The sequence below is a fragment of the Rattus rattus genome, chromosome 7 (genome assembly GCF_011064425.1).
Source record: "Rattus rattus isolate New Zealand chromosome 7, Rrattus_CSIRO_v1, whole genome shotgun sequence".
NCBI classification, from domain to species: Eukaryota; Metazoa; Chordata; class Mammalia; order Rodentia; family Muridae; genus Rattus; species Rattus rattus.
The window spans coordinates 9,241,714-9,262,748 of record NC_046160.1 but is presented as its reverse complement, the minus strand read 5'-3'; the positions used below and the strand labels follow the sequence as shown (position 1 = coordinate 9,262,748).

Below are 21,035 nucleotides of genomic sequence, written 5' to 3'. Positions count from 1 at the left end.
TGTTTGTTTATTCTTGGTTTCCTTGTTGTTGTTGTTTAAAGATTTGTTTATTTATTTTATGTATATGAGTAGGCTACCGCTGACACACCAGAAGGGGGCATCGGATCCTGTTCCACATGGTTATGAGCCACCATGTAGCTGCCAGGAATTAAACTCAGGACCTCTGGAAGAGCAGTCAGTGCTCTTAACCTCTGAGGCATCTCTCCAGCTCCTTGTTTCTGGGGTTTTGTTTGTTTGTTTGTTTGCTTGCTTTAAAAAAAGACAGGTTCTCATGCACCCTGGGATATCCTTTCTGTATGGAAACACAAGGATCAGGAGTTTTTCATTGGCTACTCAAGGCCAATTTGCCTTATGTGACAGCTTGTCTCAAAAAAAAAAACAACTCCGCAACCCCAGTGCTAAACTTGTTACGTAGCTAAGAATTGCTTTGAACCAGTGACCCTCCTGTCTCTAGACCTCCCAGGTACCGGGATGATGTGTGCACACCATCACACCTGGCTTGTGGCCTGATTGTTAAAATCTGAGATTTTGCTTTGATTTTTGGCCTTTTGTCTCTACAGACTGCTCTGAGTTCCAGACCAGCCTGAGTGGCATATTAAGTAGCTCAGAGGTACTGTGCCCGCCGCCCTTACCTCAACACTTGCATTTAATCCCCAGCAACAAACACAGTTTTCTCATGATTGCCTAGCATTTCTTGTCTAGTTAACGATATGTCCTGATCGATAGCTTTGTTTCTCAGCTAATTCTTCAGAGGCCTAAGAGGAGTGCTAACGATTTTGATGAAGAACAAAATGGAGGAAGCTGGGTACAGTAGTACCTTTGGTCCTGGCACTCAGCAGGCAGAGATAAGTGGATCTCTGTGAGTTCAAGGCCAGCATGGTCTCAAAAGTAAATAAGATGTTAAACAAAACAAAACAAAACAAAACAAAACACACACACACACACACACACAACCCTCTACTTTCCAGCAAAAGAAAGCAAAACCTACCAATTTTTTTTTTAAGATTTTTTAAAATTTATCATCTATAAGTACACTGTAACTGTCTTCAGACACACCAGAAGAGGTAGGGCATCAGATCTCATTACAGATGGTTGTGAGCCACCATGTGGTTGCTGGGATTTGAACTCAGGACTTCTGGAAGAGCAGTCAGTGCTCTAAACCTCTGAGCCATCTCTCCAGCCCAAATCTACCAATTCTTACACTCTGGTAGTCTTCCAGGCTTGAACAACTACCCTCTCAAGTACTGTACCTAGAGGTAAGTAACTAAATCTATTAGGAGCCCACAATTCTTGATGAGAATTGTGTAGGAACCTGTAACTTTAATATTTTCTAAACCTACTTCCAATGATGGATCTTAAATACTTTAACTTCCTTTCTAGCCTATCACCCACCAGAGGCAGTGGGAAAGAAAGGATATGGGGAAGTAGCCTTGCTTACGAAGATTCTTTGGAGCAACTCCCATCTGTGTTGTTTGGAAATTGGAAGTCCAGTTCATAGGTCAGCAGTGGTACCTTGATACATTCACAAACACTTCATGGATACACCAGCAGTCCAGTTCAGTAGAGTCAGGATACCCAACACCAATCAGCAGTGGTGGCACTACCAAGCAGAGACAGCCGGAAGCCTTGGCACGAGTCAGCATGAGGGACCAGGAGGGATGCCAGAAGAAGTTCTCTGCTGTTCCTCTCTCAGGGAAGCAAAGATCAGCAAAGACTGGAGACCAACAAGCATTGCACAGCTAGCTGTGTCAGCAAATCAAGCTTAGGCCTCCACACCCCCCACCCTACTGTCTGTTGAGTCCTTTTTATACTCTGTCCAAACATCACTTGTACTCCATGGGTCTTGCCTCAGCATGTGTGTCTGGCTCAGCTGACCTCACTCTGGCAATCAGCCCGAGTCCACAGAAGGGGCAAGAAACTGCAGCACACCACTAGAAGTTTTTTGGTACGTTTCTCTGTATAGAGTCCCTACAAATGCAGCTCAACTATGAAATGTAAGGTGGACCAACACATGTGTGTTGTTAGGAAAAAAATCCTTCATCACGTGTCCTTACACATGCTTGCTTTAGCAGAACATCCTCTCTCTTGTGTCTGCTTCAGCTAAACATTCCTTCGTGAGTCTGCCTTAGCCTTTCACCTGCATCCACTTCAGGTGAAAATACTTCTTCACATTAGCCCCAGCAAAACACCATCAAACAAGACTGACTTTCCAAAGAACACTTAAAGTTTCCACTCAGGAACCAGACTGATGGTGTAGGTCTGTAAGTCCAGCTGTTCAGATGGAGGAGGCAGGTGGATTGGAGGTTTAAGGTCTGACTGGGTTCCAGTATACCTTCATGCCAACCTGGGCAACTTTGGGAGATTAGGACTCAAAATAAAATGTAAAAGAGGCCTATGTCCGGAGGTGGGCCAATGAGCAGTATGTAAAGTGAATAAATAAAAATTAAATTAAATTAAATAATAAAAAAGCCAATTCCTACAGGTATGGCTCAGTGTCAGAGAGAGAGAGAGAGAGAGAGAGAGAGAGAGAGAGGAGGAGAAGGAGGAGGAGGAGGAGAAGGAGAAGGAGGAGGAGGAGGAGGAAGAGGAGGAGGAGGAGGGAGAGAGAATTTGCATTTGTTTAGCAGACTGAAAACCCTGGGTTAGGTCAACAGTAGTGTTTACACAAACAGGGGCTTGAGAGATGGCTCAGTGGCACACTACTTTTCTGGGGGGACTTGAGTTTGGTTCCCAGCACCCATTTAGACACCTCAGAACTGCCTGCAATTCCAGCTCTACCTCTTCTGGCCACAGTGGGCACCTGCACCCCCCCTGCCTCCTCCCTCCCACTGGCCACACACACACACACACACACACACACACACACACACACACACACCAAAAGAAAATAAATTAAACAACCACAATCACATTATGTATTTATCAGGTCTGGTAATCTGTCTTTCAGGACTCAGTCTATATATAAATATATTATTTATTTTATTTAAATTATGTATGTATTAGGAAGGTGATGTCTGCATATAAGTACAGGTTCCCTTAGGGGCATCAAAGTCCCCTGAAGTTGGAGTCATAGAGGATTGCGAGTCACTCTGTGGGTTCTGGGAACCCAGGTCTGAGCCCTCTCTCCAACCCTGACAGCTAGGATTTCTCCTGACTAAAGGCAATAATACTGCCCTCCTTATAAATGGTTTTCCCCTAAAAGGAAAACAGAACTTAGGCAATGAGTTCTGGTTTTGCCCAGTTTTCTGGAATCATTCTTTCTTTTTAAAACAACAACACCAACAACCCCCCCAGGTTTTTACAATGTAGCTCTGACTGGCCTAGAATTTGATATGTCGACCAGGCTTACCTTGGACTCCCAAGTTCCAATTGCCTCTGTCTCTAGCGTGCTGAAATTAAAGGCTCGATTCATCATGCTTGGCTTGAAATATTTTTAAATTAAATTAAATTGTATTCTGGATGCTAAGGACTGGACCTATGACTTTGCACATGTTAGGCAATTGCCCTTCTGCTGACCTGTACTGCTGCCTCTCCAGGAATATTTCCACTGTTTGTGTTTGCTTTCTGTGCAGGAGATGGAATCTAGGGCTGTGTGGTGCCGGGTGGGCTCTGCTACTGAGGTGCAAGCCCTACCTGCCTTCTGCTGACTTTAAAGTAAGTCCTGGAAGGCTGAGGATATAGCTCAGTTGCTAGAGGGCTGAGCTTGATTGAAAGACTTGATAAAAGCTAGGAAGAGCAAACTGTAATCCCACTACTCAGGATGTAAAATCAAAAGGATCCACAAGTTCAAAGCCATCCTCAGCTACACATCAAGTTCAAGGCCAGCCTGGGTGGCAGGGGCGGCAGGAAACTTTGTCTCAAAAACAAAGCTAAAACTGTTTACCCCTAGGAAGGGCACAAAAGTATAATCCAAGAACAGTTTCATGTTTTTGAAGAAACCAAGGTCACAAAACACTTGTCTCATTTTCTTGGAATTTTCTTGGAATTTTCTCACAAGCACACAGAAATCTCCTCACATAACTCCATTTTTGGACCTTGTTCCAACGCTAAACCCACCAAATTTAGGAGGAGGGGATGGGGGAGGTTAATTCTGAGCGAGTGTTGCTGTGATAACATATCCTGTCAAGAGCAACTCAAAAGAAAAAAGTTTATGGTAACTCCCTGATCAAGAGATTCATCACTACAGGAAATTCAAGTCAGAGGGGCACATGGCATCCACAGAATGAATGCTCCTCCTCGGCTAGATTTTCCTCTTTATTTTAGTTCAGGACCCAGCCCAGGAAACTGTACTGCTTTCTTTTAGTCCCCCTCCCCCATCTAGGGACCTACTCAACGACATTTCTCACAGGCGTGCTCTGGACCTAATTACTCCTTCCAGGCCTGCCTGAAGGCTTATCTCCTAGGTGACTTGGGTGACTCCAGGTCCTGTGAGGCTGACCACATTAACTCTATCATGTGTGAAGCTCCAGGTGTGACCGGTCCAGCACTGGGGAGGTAGAGGAAGGCGTCAGGAATTCCAGGGCTGCTTTGGCTACATGAACAAGGCTTGGCCTCGCAGACTTGCTTCAGCTACCTGTCTTTAAAACTAGTCAGTGAGATGGCTCAGTGGGAAAAGGTGCTTGCTATACAAGCATGCTAACCTGAGTTCAATCCCTAGGACCTATGAGGGAGGGTAAGGAGAGAACTAAGTCTGTAAGGTTGGCTTTGTGACTTTCGCACAAGTGCACACACTTTGGCATCTGTAATAGTAATCGTAATAAGTAATAAGCAATAGTAATAGTAATAATAGCAATAGTAATAAGTAATAGTAATAGTAATAATAGTAATAGTAATAACAGTGATAGTAGTATTAATAATAAGTAATAGTTATAGTAATAATAGTAATAAGTAATAGTAATAATAGTAATAGCAGTATTAGTAGTAAGTAATAGTAATAGTAGTAATAGTAATAGTGATAAGTAATAGTAATAATAGTAATAGTAGTATTAGTAATAAGTAATAGTAATAATAATAGTGTTGGTAATAAGTAATAGTAATAATAGTAATAGTAGTATTAGTAATAGTATTAGTAGTAAGTAATAATAGTAATAGTGTTAGTAATAAGTACTAGTAATAATAGTAATAGTAATAAGTAATAGTAATAGTAGTAATAGTAACATAATAATAATAGGTCTACTTTCACACTTCTTCTATACAAATCTGGTCAGGTTTTTCATTTCTTCTGTGCTCATGTCATTAAGTCAAAACTCCTTTGTCTACTAGGCATGGTGATGGACTGCCATAATCCCCACACTAGGAAACAGAAGCCAAAGCAGAAGGATTGCCGGGAATTCCAGACCAGCCAGGGCTATACAGTGAAACCTTGTCTCAAAAAAACAAACACAAAACCAAAGGATCAAACACACCCTCCGTCATAGGACCTAGGAAAAACATACAGTCAAAACCAAACACACCAAAATGGAATAAAGAAAATCCTACTGTCTTCCCCTCCCACACCCACCCAGCGCAGAATGTCACCTTCAGAAAGGCCCTCTCTGCCTGCCCCTGAACACAGCACACTGCTCACTAACTGCTCTGAGTTGCTGTGGCCCTCCCCTTCCTAGATTATAAGCAGTCTGGCCCTCATCCCTGCCTCTTTCTTAGACAGCAGGCTCCCCCACTCCTGGAACTGGACTCCATTTATCACCACGATCCAGAGTATGACACTAAGCATCGGACTCTCCGTAAATGTTGAACTGAATTGAACCTAGGCACTTGTATTTTCTGCAATTATTCCCTAAGTTCTTATAAAAGTTAATTTGGAAAATGTCAGCCTGTCTCAGCTGTCCTCCTGCAAGAGAAGGAAAAGGGCATTTGTGTACGCAGGGACTGAGAAAAAGCACATCCTTGGGGGCTGGGGACAGCGACTGCTGTGGAAATACAAGTGAGAGGTCGCACAGGGAGGAAAAAGGCAACAGGAAAAAGCTAGATTAAATGACAGCTGGTCAGCCAGGCGGGCTCGGCAGGAACTTGTAATACAGAGCGTTTAAGAGGTGGAGGTGGGAGGGCAAGAAAGTCAAGGCCAAACTTGGATATATAAGATCCCACTTAAAAAAAAAACCAAAACAACAAAACCAAAACAAAAAACCCAAAGCCAGTTGGTGAGATGACTCCGTGGGTAAAATATTCGACACCACCTGAGTTCAATCCCTAGAACCCACGCAGCTGAAAGAACGGATCTCTCAAGTCGTCCTCTGGTCTCCATACCGTGTCCTGGAACCGGCATACATATGTAGACACAGAACAAATAAGCTAGCAACTTGGGGTTTTGTTTGTTTTTGTTTCTGAGACAGGGTTTCAGGGTTTCTCTGTGTAACCTTAGCTCTCCTGGGACTCTTTTTCTGTAGACTAAGCTAACCTAGAACACACAGAGATCTACCTACCTCTGCTTTGTGAGTGCTGTGTTTAAAGGTGTGAGCCACCACCGCCCAGTGTGTGTGTTTGTATGTATGTATGTATTTATAACTGAGAAAAAAAGATGTCATTGTTGCTTATAATTTCCTTCTTATGTTTTGTATTTGCTCAAATCTAGAGGAAACTAGGATTTTTCTTGATGGGGGACCTTTAGCTCCACGCTCCATCTGCTCTGCCTTGGGTCCTTTGTGTATCTGTGTAGTGGGTGGAGATCAGCTCCCTGACTGACTGAATAGGACCTATGTCCTGTGGAATCAGGAGAATCAAGAGAAGAGGGTTGGTGAACGGTCGCCAATTACCCCATGTTTCTGAAAACAGAAGGGCTTCTGTGTAGGAGGCAGACAAACGCAGTAGAACATCTTTTTGAGGGGTGAGGCTGGGTGACATGGAGACAAGGTCTCATGTAGCCCAGGCTGGCTCAAACTCATTATGCAGCTGTGATGTTGATTTTGATCGCCCACTTGACACAATGCGGAATCACTTGAGAATAGACTCCATGAGGCACTGTCAGATCAGGTTGGCCTTGGGCCTGTCTGTGGAGGACTGTGTTGGTTACATTAATTGAGATGCCACTGTGGGTGGCACCATTCCCTAGGTAGGGTATTCTGAGCCGTGTAAAAGTAGAGCAACTGGGTTGAGCATTGGCAAGCATACACGCATTCATTCTGTCTGCCCTTGACTATGGTGTGATGTGACCAGTTGTTTCAGTTCCCACCATTTTGGCTCCCTCACAAAGATAAACCATAATGTGCATTTAAACCCCCAAAAGTCCCCAAAACCCCAAAATCAAAAAACCAAAATAAAACTCTTTTTTTTTGGGCTGGTGAGTTGGCTCAGAGGTTAAGAGCAATGGCTGCTCTTCCAGAGGTCCTGAGTTCAATTCCTAGCAACCACATGGTGGCTCACAACCATCTGTAAGGGAGATCTGATGCCCTCTTCAGGCAGGCAACAGAGCACTCATACATTAAATAATTTGGAAAAAAACCAACCAACCAAACAAACAAACAAAAAACCCTGTTTTCCCCTTATGTTGCAGACGCCAGGGTACTTTATCACAGAAAAGTGAAACAAAACTAAAACAACAGCCAAGCGTGGCCTTGAAACCATAATTTTCCTTTTTTCTATTCATCATCATCATAATTATTATTATTAACAACAACCTCCCTAGGTAGCTCTGACTAGCTTAGAACTCACAAAGTTGACTTGCCTCTGCTCCTGAAGGGCTGGGATTGTAGGTGTGCCCCACCACTGCCCAGCTCAGAATATCTCTGAAAAAGGAGATGAAGGTCCCTGAGCAAGGAAAACACAGCCAGGGACATGACGTCAGCTTGGCTTTGTCCTGGTGTCTCCCGGTCTCATTCTCAACCATTTTTCTGTATTTTTTTTTTTTTTTCCGGAGCTAGGGACGGAACCCAGGCCCTTGCTCTTGCTAGGCAAGCACTTTACCACTGAGCTAAATCCCCAACCCCCTCAACCATTTTTCAATCTTTACCTCAGCCTCCAACAAGCCCACAGTTCTGCTCTGAAGCGTCCTTGACCAGGGGTCCCGCCGAGTCTTCCCCTCTAATCTGGATGGTGTTTACTAGGTCCTCAGCCTTGAAGTCGTTTGTGGTGTTGTCTGCCTTCTGAAGAAAAATGGATTTTTGCCTCAGTTCCTCATTCCTGTTTAAATATTTAGTTTAATCAACACAGACCCAAGTGCCTTTCCATTTCCCTGGGTGCCTGGGAGCCACGCTGACATCGGAGTCATAAATAATGCATCCGATCGCAGCAACACGCCTCTGGCTGGGGGGGTTCCTCCATTCCTCAAGTCTCCGGGCCTGTCGTATTCTGCAGATGCTTCTGGGAACTGGGGTGCTACAACGGAGAAGCTCCAAAGGGTTGGGCTTCAAGGCTGCTGCTACAAGGAGTCACGGAGGCTATAGCCCAGGTCTGAGGGGCCCTCAGAAGTGCGAGGCAGGTCAGGTGGTATTGGCAGAAGTAGATGCACACGCCACGGCTATGGGGTGTTCAGACCTGGAGGGAGTTCTGAGCGTCACTTAGACAAGGCCCAAGTTAGGTTCTGTGTGAATGCCAGGGCACAGGGAAAGAAAAGCAGACTGGTATGGGGGCTCAGCCAAGTTTAAGGACAAGAGAAGCCATGAAATGCTGTAACCTTCTCCTCAAGAACTCTAACATGGGGTTGGGGATTTAGCTCAGTGGTAGAGCGCTTCCCTAGGAAGCGCAAGGCCCTGGGTTCGGTCCCCAGCTCCGGAGGAAAAAAAAAAAAAAAAAAAACTCTAACATGGCCTCCAACTTCCATTCTAAGGGCACTGTTGAGGTTTCCTGGCATTGTCTGTCCCCTCCTACAGAAAAGAACCAAAAGTGGTTTGGTTTGGTTTTGACTGGACAGGTTTTGGTTGAATATCCTTAGTCAAAACCCCCAAAAGGTCAAAGCGCCTCCGGGTGACCTCCTTCCTTCGGAGCGTGGCCTCTGACTCTCCTCTTAGCCGTCACTAATGATCCGCTCCTGGTCTGGCTGGGTAACAGCAGTGTCTTGGAGGCAGCTCTTTAATACACTTTTTATTTCCCCCAAAACTTTGCAGAGATAAAAGGAGACAAAAACAATGATTTATTTATCCAGACCTTCAAAGTTTAGCTTTGAGCTCTCAACATTTTTAAGTTCCTTTTTCAAATCAAGAGAACAAATAAACCGGCCTCTTTCTCTACAGAAAGGGCAGCCGCTATCAACCTACAGATAGAGATAAAAGGAGCAGATGAAAGGGACACCTTCTAGTCTCTGTCCCTCTGTCTGACTGGACGATTAACGAGAGTCCTCCTCCCTGTCCTTGGAGTCAAGGCTAAAACCTACCACTTATTTCCAGCTTCCTGGTACCAGAGTTAAAAACAAAAGAAGTTCCTGGGAGTTGGGCGAGGTGGCGGAAGCCGCAGGCTGGCTGGGATATACTTGAGGCTGGGTTGGACAATTTAGCTTGTTTTGTTTTGTTTGCTTGCTTGTTTGTTTGTTTGTTTGTTTGCTTAAAGACAGGGTTTCTCTGTGTAGTCCTGGCTGTCTCAGATCTCACTCTGTAGACCCAAATGGCCTGGAACGCATAGAGAACCCCCTGCACCTCCACCCCCACCCCCGAGTGCTAGGATTAAAGGTGTGGGCCACCACCGCCTGGCAGCTCTTTTGTTTTTTGAGGCAAGGTCTCCCTATGTAACTTTGGCTGGCCTAGAACTTGAAACGGAGATCAGTGGAGATCAGGTTGGTCTCAAACTCAGAGAATCGCCTGCCTCTGGGACTAGGACCAAGGAAATTTTACCACCACACCTATTTTATGTGGCTGTGTTTTAAACTAAATTAAGAGAGGAAGAAGAAGAAGGGGAGGAGGAGGAGGAGGGATAGGGATATAACTCGGCAGTTGAGCTCTAGCCTAGAATACATGAGACCCTGGGTTTGATCTCTATCTCCGAACTTCTCCAAAATGTGTGTGTGTACACATATATAGCCTATGTTTAAGAAGACAGACAGACAGATGGACACACACACACAAATATATATTCATTCACAGTGCTAGCTACCATTCTACTCCCAGCTTTCCCTCTCTCCTTTTGGACTAAGTTAGTCTCTTTGCTCATTTCCCTGTTTCTGCAAGTGATGCTTTCACAATGGCTAGCCCAGGAGTTAGGAGTGCTTTCTGTTCCTGTAAAGGTCCAAGGTTTGGTTCCCAGCACCCACCAGATCAGGCAGTTCAATTCGAGTGAACTACATGGTGTAAAATCAACTCCTGCAAATTGTCTCTCCCCACCCCCACCCCTGATTTCCACATGTGGACCAAGGCCACATACTCCTGCACACACATTAATAAATGTGACTATACATATATATACATATACATATATATATATGTTTTGAACTTGAGGCAAGGCTGAGTAAGACTTAAAGTTCGCAGGGACTGTAGCGGTAAAGCGGGGTTTAAGAGAGCTTGCTATTCTTGTAAAGCGTTTGAGTTCATGTCCCAACACCCATGTCAGTTGGCTCACAACAGCCTGTAATCTGTCTCCAAGGGATCTGATGCCCTCTTCAGCTCTCCCCTAGCATGCATACACATGTGGCACACACACACACACACACACACACACACACACACACACACACACGCACGCACACACACACCAATAAATTGTCCTAAGTCTAGATCACCATCATTTCCGCGTTTAAACTTCCTAAGTGCTGTGTGTGGTGGCACACACCTTAGTCCCAGAATTCAGTTTTAGCCCAGCCTGATCTGCATAGCAAGTACCAGGACAGCCAGGGCTACACACTGAGACCCTGTCTCAAAAGCAACAAAAGCTGCAGAAATCCTTTTAACCACATCCCATTGTACTGAGAGTAAAAGCCAAGCCTTTCTGAAGCCACCACGCTGTGTGTGACCTAGCCCTCTTCCACTTTACCTACCCACACAGGTCTAGCAGCTTCGAGGTGTCTTACAGGCCTGTCTCGGTGCCCGAGACTCTCACTGAGGTCTCTGCTTAGTTCTTACTTCTCAGAGGCCTTTTCTAATCCTGATTTTAATCTCTGCAGCATTTACCATTATCATATGCATCACGTGTATTTACCTATTTGTATATAAGTGTTTGTTTCTCCCACTAAAATACAAGGCCAGGAGACTAGTACTTGGTCTCCTGTGTATCTACAATGCTTCTCTCTGCATTCTATGGGTATTTGTTGGTATTTGGTTAATGAAAATGGCTTCTTTTTTCTTTTCTTTTCCTGGGCATAGTGGTATGTACCAGTAATTCCAGCACTTAGGAGGGAGAGGGCAGCTCAGTTTACACAGCAGGTTCCGGGTCATTTAGGATCCCCCAACATAAATAAATGGAGGCCGGAGAGGTGGCTTGCTCTTCACATAAGCATGAGGACCTCAGTTAAGATTCCCAGAACCCACACAAAACCTGGGCACGTTGGTCCTGTTCCTGTAACCCCAATTCAGGGCAAGGGCAAGGGGAGGGCAGTCAGACTCAGATCCCGGAGCTGGCTGATCCTCTGAGTCATCGAGCTCCAGATTCAGTGGGAATCCTATCTCAACGGTGGAACACGGCTGAGGAAGACCTCGACCCAAATGTGGGGAGCATTTCATGTGGCCTAGGCTTGCCCCAAACTCTCAGTGTAGCCAAAGCCAGCCTTGAACTCATATTCTTAAACCTCTGACTCCTGTATGCTGCAGTTAGTGAGAAGGGCTTTCTAGTCTCCCAGTCTGGCTTTCTCTTTTTCTTTTTGTGGTGCTGAAGAAAGAACGCAAGGCCTTGAAAACGGCAGGTAAATGTAGCACGTCCTGCTTCTGCCATTTTGGGGGGGAGGGCCCTTTTGTGTCTGTAGGCTCCAACCACGCCCTCTCCCTCTATAGGACCTTCTCTTCAGTGCTGTCTCTTCATCTATGTCTTGATATTTGTTTTTGGATTTAAGGCCTACTCTAATCCAAGATGAGCTCATTTTGATAACTTAACTTAATTACACCAATAAACGGTCTTTCCCCAAAGAAGATCATAGTCATGGTCTCCAGGGAGATGGTCGTTTGTGCTCTCCCTCCGTGGATGGGCGCCATTCACCCACTACACCATCTGATGAGCTGTGGGAGCATGGGGAACCAGACTGCCTGTCTCTTTTAGGCTTTGGTCCCTTCCCTTTCCTGTTCTTTTCCCTTGTCTACCACAGGGGCTACAAGAACGAAGGATCAAGGCAGGACTCTATCAGGGCATGCTCCGTACTTGCTTCTGACCACAGTGAGAGAGGGGGCAACCTTGGGCACTCTGCCCTGCGCAGTGACTTGTGTGACTGCTCATGCCCTACCTGTTTGCACATTTGGACCTTGATTTCTGTGGGCAGAAACCAACCTGTTAAACCTGTTTCTGTTCTTGGGAGCTGCTTCTTCCCCTGGGGCCAGGGCTTGGCTTAGTTCTAAGACCAGACAGGCTGGGTCGTGGGCTGATGGTGACAGGGAAGACGAGGATTCCAGGCCTGTTCACACCACTCTTCCTTAAAGAGGAATGCTCTACCTAGGCACTTCCAAAGGCAGATGGGACCAACACGGACAGCACCGAGCCTGGTCTTGTCTCCTGTAACCTACCTGTACTCAGGGACCCACCTACCTGTCGCCAACCAGTTGCACAAAGTCTTGTGGTTTTCCTTTTGTTTCAATCTTCCTGAAGCCCCCAGGTCTTACTGCTCCTTCCTTGATGAACTCCATCCACTTCTTTCTCGGCCTATTGCCGCAGGCCAGAAAAGCTCTCCCTTTGACCTATCTCATGCCTGCTCCTGTTCTCCTGTCTGAACTCTGTCTTCTCTGAGTTATTCTTGCTGTGCTACAGTCTGGTTCATTCCTTTTTTCCCATGAGACAGAGCCTCTCTGTATAGTTCTGGCTGTCTTGGAGCTCTCTATGGAGAGCAGGCTGGCCTCTAACTCACAGGGATATTCCTGTGTAGAGCAGGCTGGCCTCTAACTCACAGGGGATATTCATGCCTCTGCCTCCTGAGTACTAGGGTTAGGGGCGTAAGTTACAGCACCCGGCTCTACCTCATTCTTGAAAACATCCTTACCACAGCTCCTATTGCCTCTTTGAATCTTTACTACAGAAGGAACTTTCCTGGGGCTAGAACCCTATGGTTCAGCTCACTCCCCTCCAAGAACCATGTGGGATCTCAGCCAGGCCTAGCAGCGTCTGTTTTTAATCCCAGCACTTGGGAAACAGAGGCAGGAGGAGCTCCTTGAGGCCTGGCCTGGTCCGCCTGACTACACAGTATGGGTGCATCTCAAAGAAAAATGGAGGACAGGAAAAGTAAGCCCTCCTGAAACCAGTCTGGGCTTTCATGTTCCAAACCAGGAAGTGGGTGGGAAGTGGTGATTGGACATGCTGTAACCCCTTGTGCAGGTTTCCTTCCCCTAGGGACATTCTTGTTTTGCTTGTTGATGTCACATGCCTTTCTTCTAGGACTCATCTGTCCATTTTTACAGCTGAGGACCTCCCTAAAATATCTGAGTCAGGCTGGACTTTCCCAAAGGAATTTGCTAAAAACCAAAGTAAGTTAATGAAAGGGAGGGGTGATAAATCATAGAAAACACAAACAAGACACTGCTCCTCTGAAGCCTGGGCTCCAGCTTCAGATTAATTACACCCAAGGCCCCCAGGCTCAGTTCCTAGGTTCAATATCACAAGGCTCCCAGACTGCAGCCAGAGCACAGAACACTCTTTTTTCCCCCCCCAAGGAAAATTCCGTGCCTGAAGAGAAAAACTAAAGGAAAAAATCCAAACCAAAACAGGAAGAACTCACCATTCCCTTTCATATCTCATTCTCTCTTTTTCTTTTGTTTTTCCTTCTCTTTTATTCTTTGTCTCTGTCTGTCTATCTATCATCTATCTATCTATCTATCTATCTATCTATCTATCTATCTATCTATCTATCTGTTGGCTTTTTGAAACTGAATTTCTCTGTGTAGCCCTGGCTGTCCTGGAACTTGGTCTGCAGACCAGGTTGGCCTCAAACTCATAGAGAGCTGGCTGCCTCTGCCTCCCAAGTGCTGAGATTAAAGAGGTGTGCCACCACAGCCTGTCTCTTTTCTTATTTTTATATTTATTTGTGCGTGTGCACATGTGTGTGTGCATGTATGTATATATATGTGTGAATATGTGTGTATGTGTTTATTGTATGTTTGAGTGTATATTGTGTGGGGGGTATGTGTGTATGTACCTATTTGTGCATGTGGATGGGTGTGTGGCATGCATGTGGAAGGCTGGAGAACAATTTTACAGAAGCTGTTCTTCCTTTCATCATGTATATCTGGAGACTGGACTCAGGCCTTCAAGCTTGGTGGCAAGTGCCTTAACCCACCAAGCCTTTTGAGCAGTGACACTATCTCTTTCTTTGTCTTTCTTTCGGATGAGGTCTCATGTAGCCTAGGCTGGTCCTCCTGCCCCTGTCTCCAGAAAGCTAAGATGGCCACCACCCCTGTCTCATTTGCAGCCTTCTTGCAATGGAAAGAGTGGGTTTATAAAGACCAACAGAAGGGACGCTCTGGGTCTCAAGCAAGGCCTTCCATGTGTTTCTTTAATTACAACAGCCATGCTAGGAAGCTTTGTCCATGGGAAGACCCCGTTTACTCTGGTCTCTGCTATGCTTTAGGGGACCTGTCTTCCTTAGGGTTGGGGAGAAATGTGACACAACAAACACGAAGTCCTTAATGTGTGGCCCCACACCTGGCTTAGTCAGTGTTGGGGATGGAACCCAGGGCTTCCTGCATGTTGGGTATCTATCTATTCTACCAATCGAGCTACAACTCAGCCCCATGTATGTATGTACGTATGTATGTATGTATGTATGTATGTATGTATGTATTATGTATAGACTTATTTTTATTTATGTGTAGGCATATGCATGTGAGTGTAAGTAGTGCAAAGGCCAGAAGAAGATGTGGAACATTCTGGAGCTGGAGCCCCTGACAATCGTGAGTGCCTGATATGGGTTCTTCTGGGATCCTAACTTAGGTCCCCTGGAACAGCAGTGTATGCTCTCACTGCTGAGCCACCCTCCCTTCTCCTTCTTTAATATACATTTCCTATATAGAGAACCCTGTCTTGGAGGTGGAAGTCAAAGGGGCTTAACAGAGAGAACTTAGGGGAGGCGGGGGAGTCTGGTCTGGCCACCACCATTCCTTCCTGTTCTGAGCCAGGTCTCTAAGTCTTTAATGGCAGCTCCAGGCTATGGCTGCTCCTAAGGAGAAGAGCTGAGTGTGGACAGGCGTGGGAAATGTTCTTAGCACTCTTCACATCCTTATTGTGGTAAGTATAGGGACCTCAGAAACCCAAGGAAATGGGACAGGCAGACAAGGAAGTAATGAGAATAAAAAAATACTTTGAGGAAGGATTTTTTTAACTTATTATTTTGCTTTTGAGATGGAATTTCACACAGTCTAGGATGGTGTCATCAAATTGTATAGCTGAGGAAAACTTGAGCTTCTCCTCTCTACCATCTTCCTACCTCCACTTTCAGCCCAAGGATTGGGTGCAGGGATTAGAAGCATAGGCTATGGTTCTTGGTTTATTTAGTTCTGGAGATCTAACCTGGAGCTTCATGTATCATAGGTTCTATTCACATTCTATCCAGCTATAACCCAGCCATGGAGCCCAGGCTAGCCTCAAATATGCTATGCAGTTTAGGATAACCTCGAACTCCTGCTCTACTCCCCCCTGCCCCCCAAAACTGAGCTTTAAGAAAAGCTTAGTGTGGGGCTGGAGAGATGGCTCAGTGGTTAAGAGCACCGACTGCTCTTCCCGAGGTCCTGAGTTCAAATCCCAGCAACCACATGGTGGTTCACAACCATCTGAAATGAGATCTGATGCCCTCTTCTGGTGTGTCTGAAGATAGTGACAGTGTAATCATAATATATAATAAATAAATAAAATATTAAAAAAAAAAAAAGAAAAGCTTAGTGTGTATGTGTGCATGTACATAGGCTATGATGCGCACGTGGGGCTCTGTGGACAACTTTTGGAAATTGATTTTTCTCTTTCCAATGTGTGGGTTCCAGGGATCGAACTCAAGTCAGCAAGCATCTTTACCTGCTGAGACATCTCTTATGCACTTCCAACCCCCCTCTTGTTCACTTATTACTTAAAAATAATGAGGAAACCTTCTAAAACTTATGATCCATTCCTTTGAATTTTCAGGCGACATTCTTAGTAGAAGATAGACTTTGTGGTTTATACTGTTGTGGGCCAGAGGGAAAAGGGCTGAATCCCATTTAGTTCTGATGCTTGACTATTGTTCCAGGTGAATTATTCAGCCGATGTGTGTGTCAGCTCAGAAATGGAGAGTGGTGTCAGGTAAGTCACATTGTATTTTCGGCGGGATCCCAAGTAAAAGAGTTATGATAAATAACCGTTAGGCTTTCAGAGCTCTTTTTTTTTCTCTGGGCCAGAAGTGCTGAGGGCCCACAGTTTGGAGCATGCTACAATCGAGTCTGAGGCTTCCCCAGAGTACAAAGGAATCGACAGACACCTGCTATTTGCATAGTGCTTTCCGCTGTCTGCTTTACAGATCATCCTCAGATATCGCCACCGACCCTTAGCACACCTGTGCAGTGGAGTTAATATCTCTATTTTATAGATGTGGAAACAGGCCACAGAACAATCACTGTAACACTTGGCAAAAGCCCATTTATTTATGCCTCAGCTATTCATAAAATTACTTTTCTCAATATTGTATGATAGAGGAACATCAACCAAAATGCAGTCTTTTTCTCTGGGGACAGCTCCTACCCTGGCACAGACCTTAAAATCAGTATCACCTGGCACTCCAAACCCATAACACAAGGCCAGTGTTTACTATGCAACAATGTCTAGTAGTTTGGAACACCTTGTCTTTCCTAAGTTATCTATTCACTGGGGAAAGCCAGTCAAGATGATCTTGTTCTGTATCCCAAGCTGGCCACAAACTGGAGAGCCTCCAGCCTTAGCCTATGGAATACTACGGTTACAGATGTTTACTGTAAGGGCCTTCTATATTCAAACCTTCACAGAGGGTGTGAGGAATGTGAAAAGGGGGTCTATAGCTATTCAGCGTGGGGAAATTAACCATTTAAGAGCTTTCTAACGGGGCTTGTTATCCCACACCTGTAATATAAACCCAGAACTTGAGAGGCAGAGGCAGGAGACTACAAGAGCTAGTCTGAGCTGAGACCTTGCTTAAAACAAGTAATGCTGGTGAGATAGCTCTGGACAGCCAGGCCTGAGTACCTGAGTTCAATCCCGACTCATAGAATAGACCTACACATATATGTTATGGCATTCATGCCTTCACATGATAGATAGATAGATAGATAGATAGATAGATAGGTAAATGTACTAATAATTTAAAAACAAACCAACAAACATGAAAAGTTGGTATTATAGTTGAGTGACTAACCTGTGCAAAGACCTGGGGTTTCAATCCCCAGTAATGCAAAAAACGAGGAGGGGGCGTGCTTTTTGACATAAAACTAGTTAGCTGACCAGCCACTCTAGGCTGTTAGACTCGGCCTTCTCCTTTTGAGGGGGGAGGGGGAAGCAAACGGCAGATTGTGGAAACCATGTTCTTCCACCCGTAAAGGAAGCCCTCTCATGCTGAAGGTCTCTCCTGGTCAAAGCACACACGGTACACAGAGCCTGTTTAGAAGCAGGGCCAGAGGATGTGGGGGAGTTGGTTTTATTCGGCTCATTTTTGGCACAGCCACGATAGACCTGCCAATGTGGTTGGGGTGAGAAAGCCAGCTCCTAGCTCTTTTCACAGCTGGGTCTCAGACTGAGCAAGCTGCAAGCACGCAGGGTCTTGTTGGCCCCAGGCCTGCAGGCTCTAAAGCCACCAAAACCCCTCTCACCACGAGGGAGGGACGCAAGCGAACATCTGTCGCCTGCATTGGCTGTATCGGAGAGTTGTACCCAGAAGGGCATTCGTATGCTTGAGGTCACACATAGAGGGGTATCCCTGGGGACAGAAGCAGGAAAGGAGAACCTGTCCCAAGGTGGACAGGTGACGCGGGCAGGAGAGACGCTCGGAGTGGCTGAACCTCTGTCCCCACCCTGGTTCTTCCACAGCCCCTGACCCTGGTGTGCTACCCGAGGCTAGTGCGGGTGGCCCCGGGGTCTTCGGCCCCCCGCAGCCCGTCGCCCCGTCCCCGCCGCGCTCCGGCCTCCCCGGCCCGCTCGGCGTCGCTCTGCCGGCGCTGGGGGCACAGCCCCTCCTCGGTGTCCCTCCCCTCCCTCCCCCTCCCCCGTGGCGAGGCGGCGGCGGCGGCGGCAGCGGTCGAGGCTGAGGCGGCGGCGGCGGGCGGGGCTCGGCTCGGGCTCCGCGGGCGGGCGGGCGGACATGGCGGCCAACATGGCCCGGGTCGGAGGTAGGAAGGTCGGCCTTCCCGGCCCGTCGGGGAGCGGGCGGTGGGAGCAACCGGGAGGCGCACGCTTACTGCCAGCAGCCCGGGAGCTCGGACTGAGGGCGCCGCGGGCGGGGCGCAGGGGGCTCCCCACCCCCACTCCCCTCCCCCACCGCTCCTGCCCGGCGTCTCAGGGCCAGGCCTCTTCTGGGGATACGCATCGGACACCCCCTTTACGTACGCCCTAAAGGGACAGGGCCTCTGCAAGCCCCCTAGCTGAGTGGCCTTTCCCTCGCGTGGCTTTTGGGCACCGGGGGCTGGAGCACCCCCCCCAACCCCCGCTTCTGCTTCTGTGTTAGTGTGGGCTGGGGGGCGATGGTGGCCCAGATGGGGGCACAGCTGGACAGGCCTGTTTGCATAGCCTGGGCCCTGCACCGTCGCTGCTTCACCCCCATTCCCTTCGGTTCCTCGTTCAGCCCCCCTAAGAGTGGGGCTGTGTGTGGGGCCAGGGAGCCGCAGCCCCAGGTGGGGAGTTGAGCTCAGCCTGGACGTTGGCTCCGCTGTCTGTCTTCCCAGCCTACTGCAGAAGAGAGAAATAAGGTCAAACAAACTTTCCCTGCTCACGACGCCCTCCCTCCCTCCTTCCTGGTAAAATAATAATTCAGATAAGTGGCGTGTTTGTGAGTGAGACTTGCTCTTCCGTCTTTGCTCATTAGCTGAGCTCCTGATGGATGGTGGTGGGGAATGGCCTGGCTAAATGAGGCCACTTAGCAGCAGAGAGCTGGGAGAGAGCCGCTAAGGTAGACCGTGACTGTGCAGTCTCTCAGGTAAACACATAGTGGGAAGTTTCCAGCTTCTCTGTGGAGGAAAAGCCACGCTTGGAAAAATCCCGTAGGTTTGCTTGAAAACTTGGCCATGATTTCTTTATAAGAAGAGTCTAAATGGAGTTGAATAAAATATAATAAAAGGATAAAAAAAATCCCAACACCCAGCCCTATTCCTCCCCATCCCAGGTAGAGTAAGGAAAAGTTTATTACCTGGCTTTCCCTTACACACTCTGCCCGCCGATTTTTTTTTTTTTTTAAGTTGACGTTGGAAATGAATTTGAGCTGGTAAGCTTTTTTTCCCCTCCTAATTTGTCTTAGGTCAACAATTTTATGTAAGAAACGTCGTTCGGGGCTGATTGTATTGGAGGGATGAGGTGCTTTGGGAGGGTGCTTTAGTGTGTTCTGATACATAGTGATGAAGGGGTCTGCCTCTCATATTGTGGTGGGTTGGTTGGTTGGTTGGTTTGTTTGTTTGAGGCAGGGTGTCTATTTAGGCCTAGCTGCCCTAGAACTCACTCTTAGACCAGGCTGGCCTCACAGAGATCTGCTTGCCTCTGCCCACCCCCAAGTGCTGGGATTTAATTAAGGCCTGTGCCTTTTGTTGTTTTTTTGAGGCAAAGTCTTGCTATGTAGCTTGAGGCTGACCTCTGCTTTGTGACCCTTCCTTTGTTTCCCCACTCCACCCAATGAATTAATTCAAGAGTGGCCATTGTGGCCCATGTCAATAAATTCAGCCTTGTAAGAGTGGGGGCGGGAGGCTTAGGAGCTAGAGACCAGACTCAGCTACATCGCCAGTTCTTGCCGGCCTGGGCTGCTATTTTCTAAAAGAAGAAGAAACTCAAGCAGGATGTGGTTCCTGGTACATGCCACTAATCTCCACACTTGAGAGTGTGAGGCAGGGGTGTGTCCAGTTCTAGTTGAGCTTGGGGTACTTAGTCGGAAGTGGGACTTCTAGCAAAGAATAGACTTGGAACAGTTTTAATGGAGGTGATTACCTACTTCCTAAAGTGAATCGCTTGGTGTAGAGAGCTGAAGCCCGAGAGATTGTTGGACGCCTTTAATCCCAGCATTCCAGTCCTGGGCAGAGGCAGGCAGGTCTCCCTGAGCCGGAGGCGGGTCTGCTTAACCCGGCCAGGTCTCCAAGACATCCTGGGCTACCTAATGTGGCCCTGTCAAAAACAAAACCAAAAACAAACGAACAAAAAACAAAAAAAAACAAAAAAAACCCCAAACCAAACCAACAACAAAACAAAAACCCTGCTGTGAGCTGTCAAATGTGAACTTTTTGTTGAAAAGACTTGTAACTTTTTGTTTGCAGATTATGTTTACTTTGAGAATTCCTCCAGCAACCCATACCTAATCAGAAGGATAGAGGAACTCAACAAGGTGAGCCCGAGTTACATCATCTGTGGAACACTAATGTGGTTACTGGGTAAAGGGCCTAAGAGGTGATTTTTTTTTTTTTTTTTACTTTCAGTTCCAGACTGATTACAGAGCTCTGTAGGCGTCTGAATATTTGTTGACTTTTTATAAAGACTTTTGTCTAATGTTACTGAATAAAAGATTGCAAGTTTTCCTCACATTGCTTTGGGCTGTAAAGATGAGGCCGGTAATTTGTGTAACTTGATTCTTGGTCATATTTAGGACTGTACAATGTGTTTTTGTTTGTTTGAGCCAGGCTTTCACTGATGTCAAACACCTCAATCCTCCTGCCTCAGCCTCTCAGGTGCTGCGTTTCACATCTGTTAGCAAATTAATATGTTCCTCCTCTAGAAAGAAGAATCTGACTGGGCGTGGCGATTTATGCCTATAGTCAGGCGCACGGCCGCTCAGGGTCAGCCTGAGCCACAGCCTGGGCCTCCCCTCCCCC

The 21,035-nt window shown here is 46.6% G+C and overlaps 1 protein-coding gene across 1 annotated transcript in view; it reads left to right on the top strand.

The window, feature by feature from the left end:
- The first annotated feature begins 18,322 nt into the window (after window positions 1–18,322).
- Window positions 18,323–21,035, top strand: part of Mta3 (metastasis associated 1 family member 3) — a 119,042-nt gene continuing 116,329 nt past the window's right edge. Inside the window, exons 1-2 of the mRNA XM_032908765.1 lie at window positions 18,323–18,362; window positions 20,484–20,551. Of these exons, the coding sequence (XP_032764656.1) occupies window positions 18,335–18,362; window positions 20,484–20,551 (96 nt within the window). The 5' untranslated portion in view covers window positions 18,323–18,334. The remainder of the gene's footprint in view (window positions 18,363–20,483; window positions 20,552–21,035) is intronic.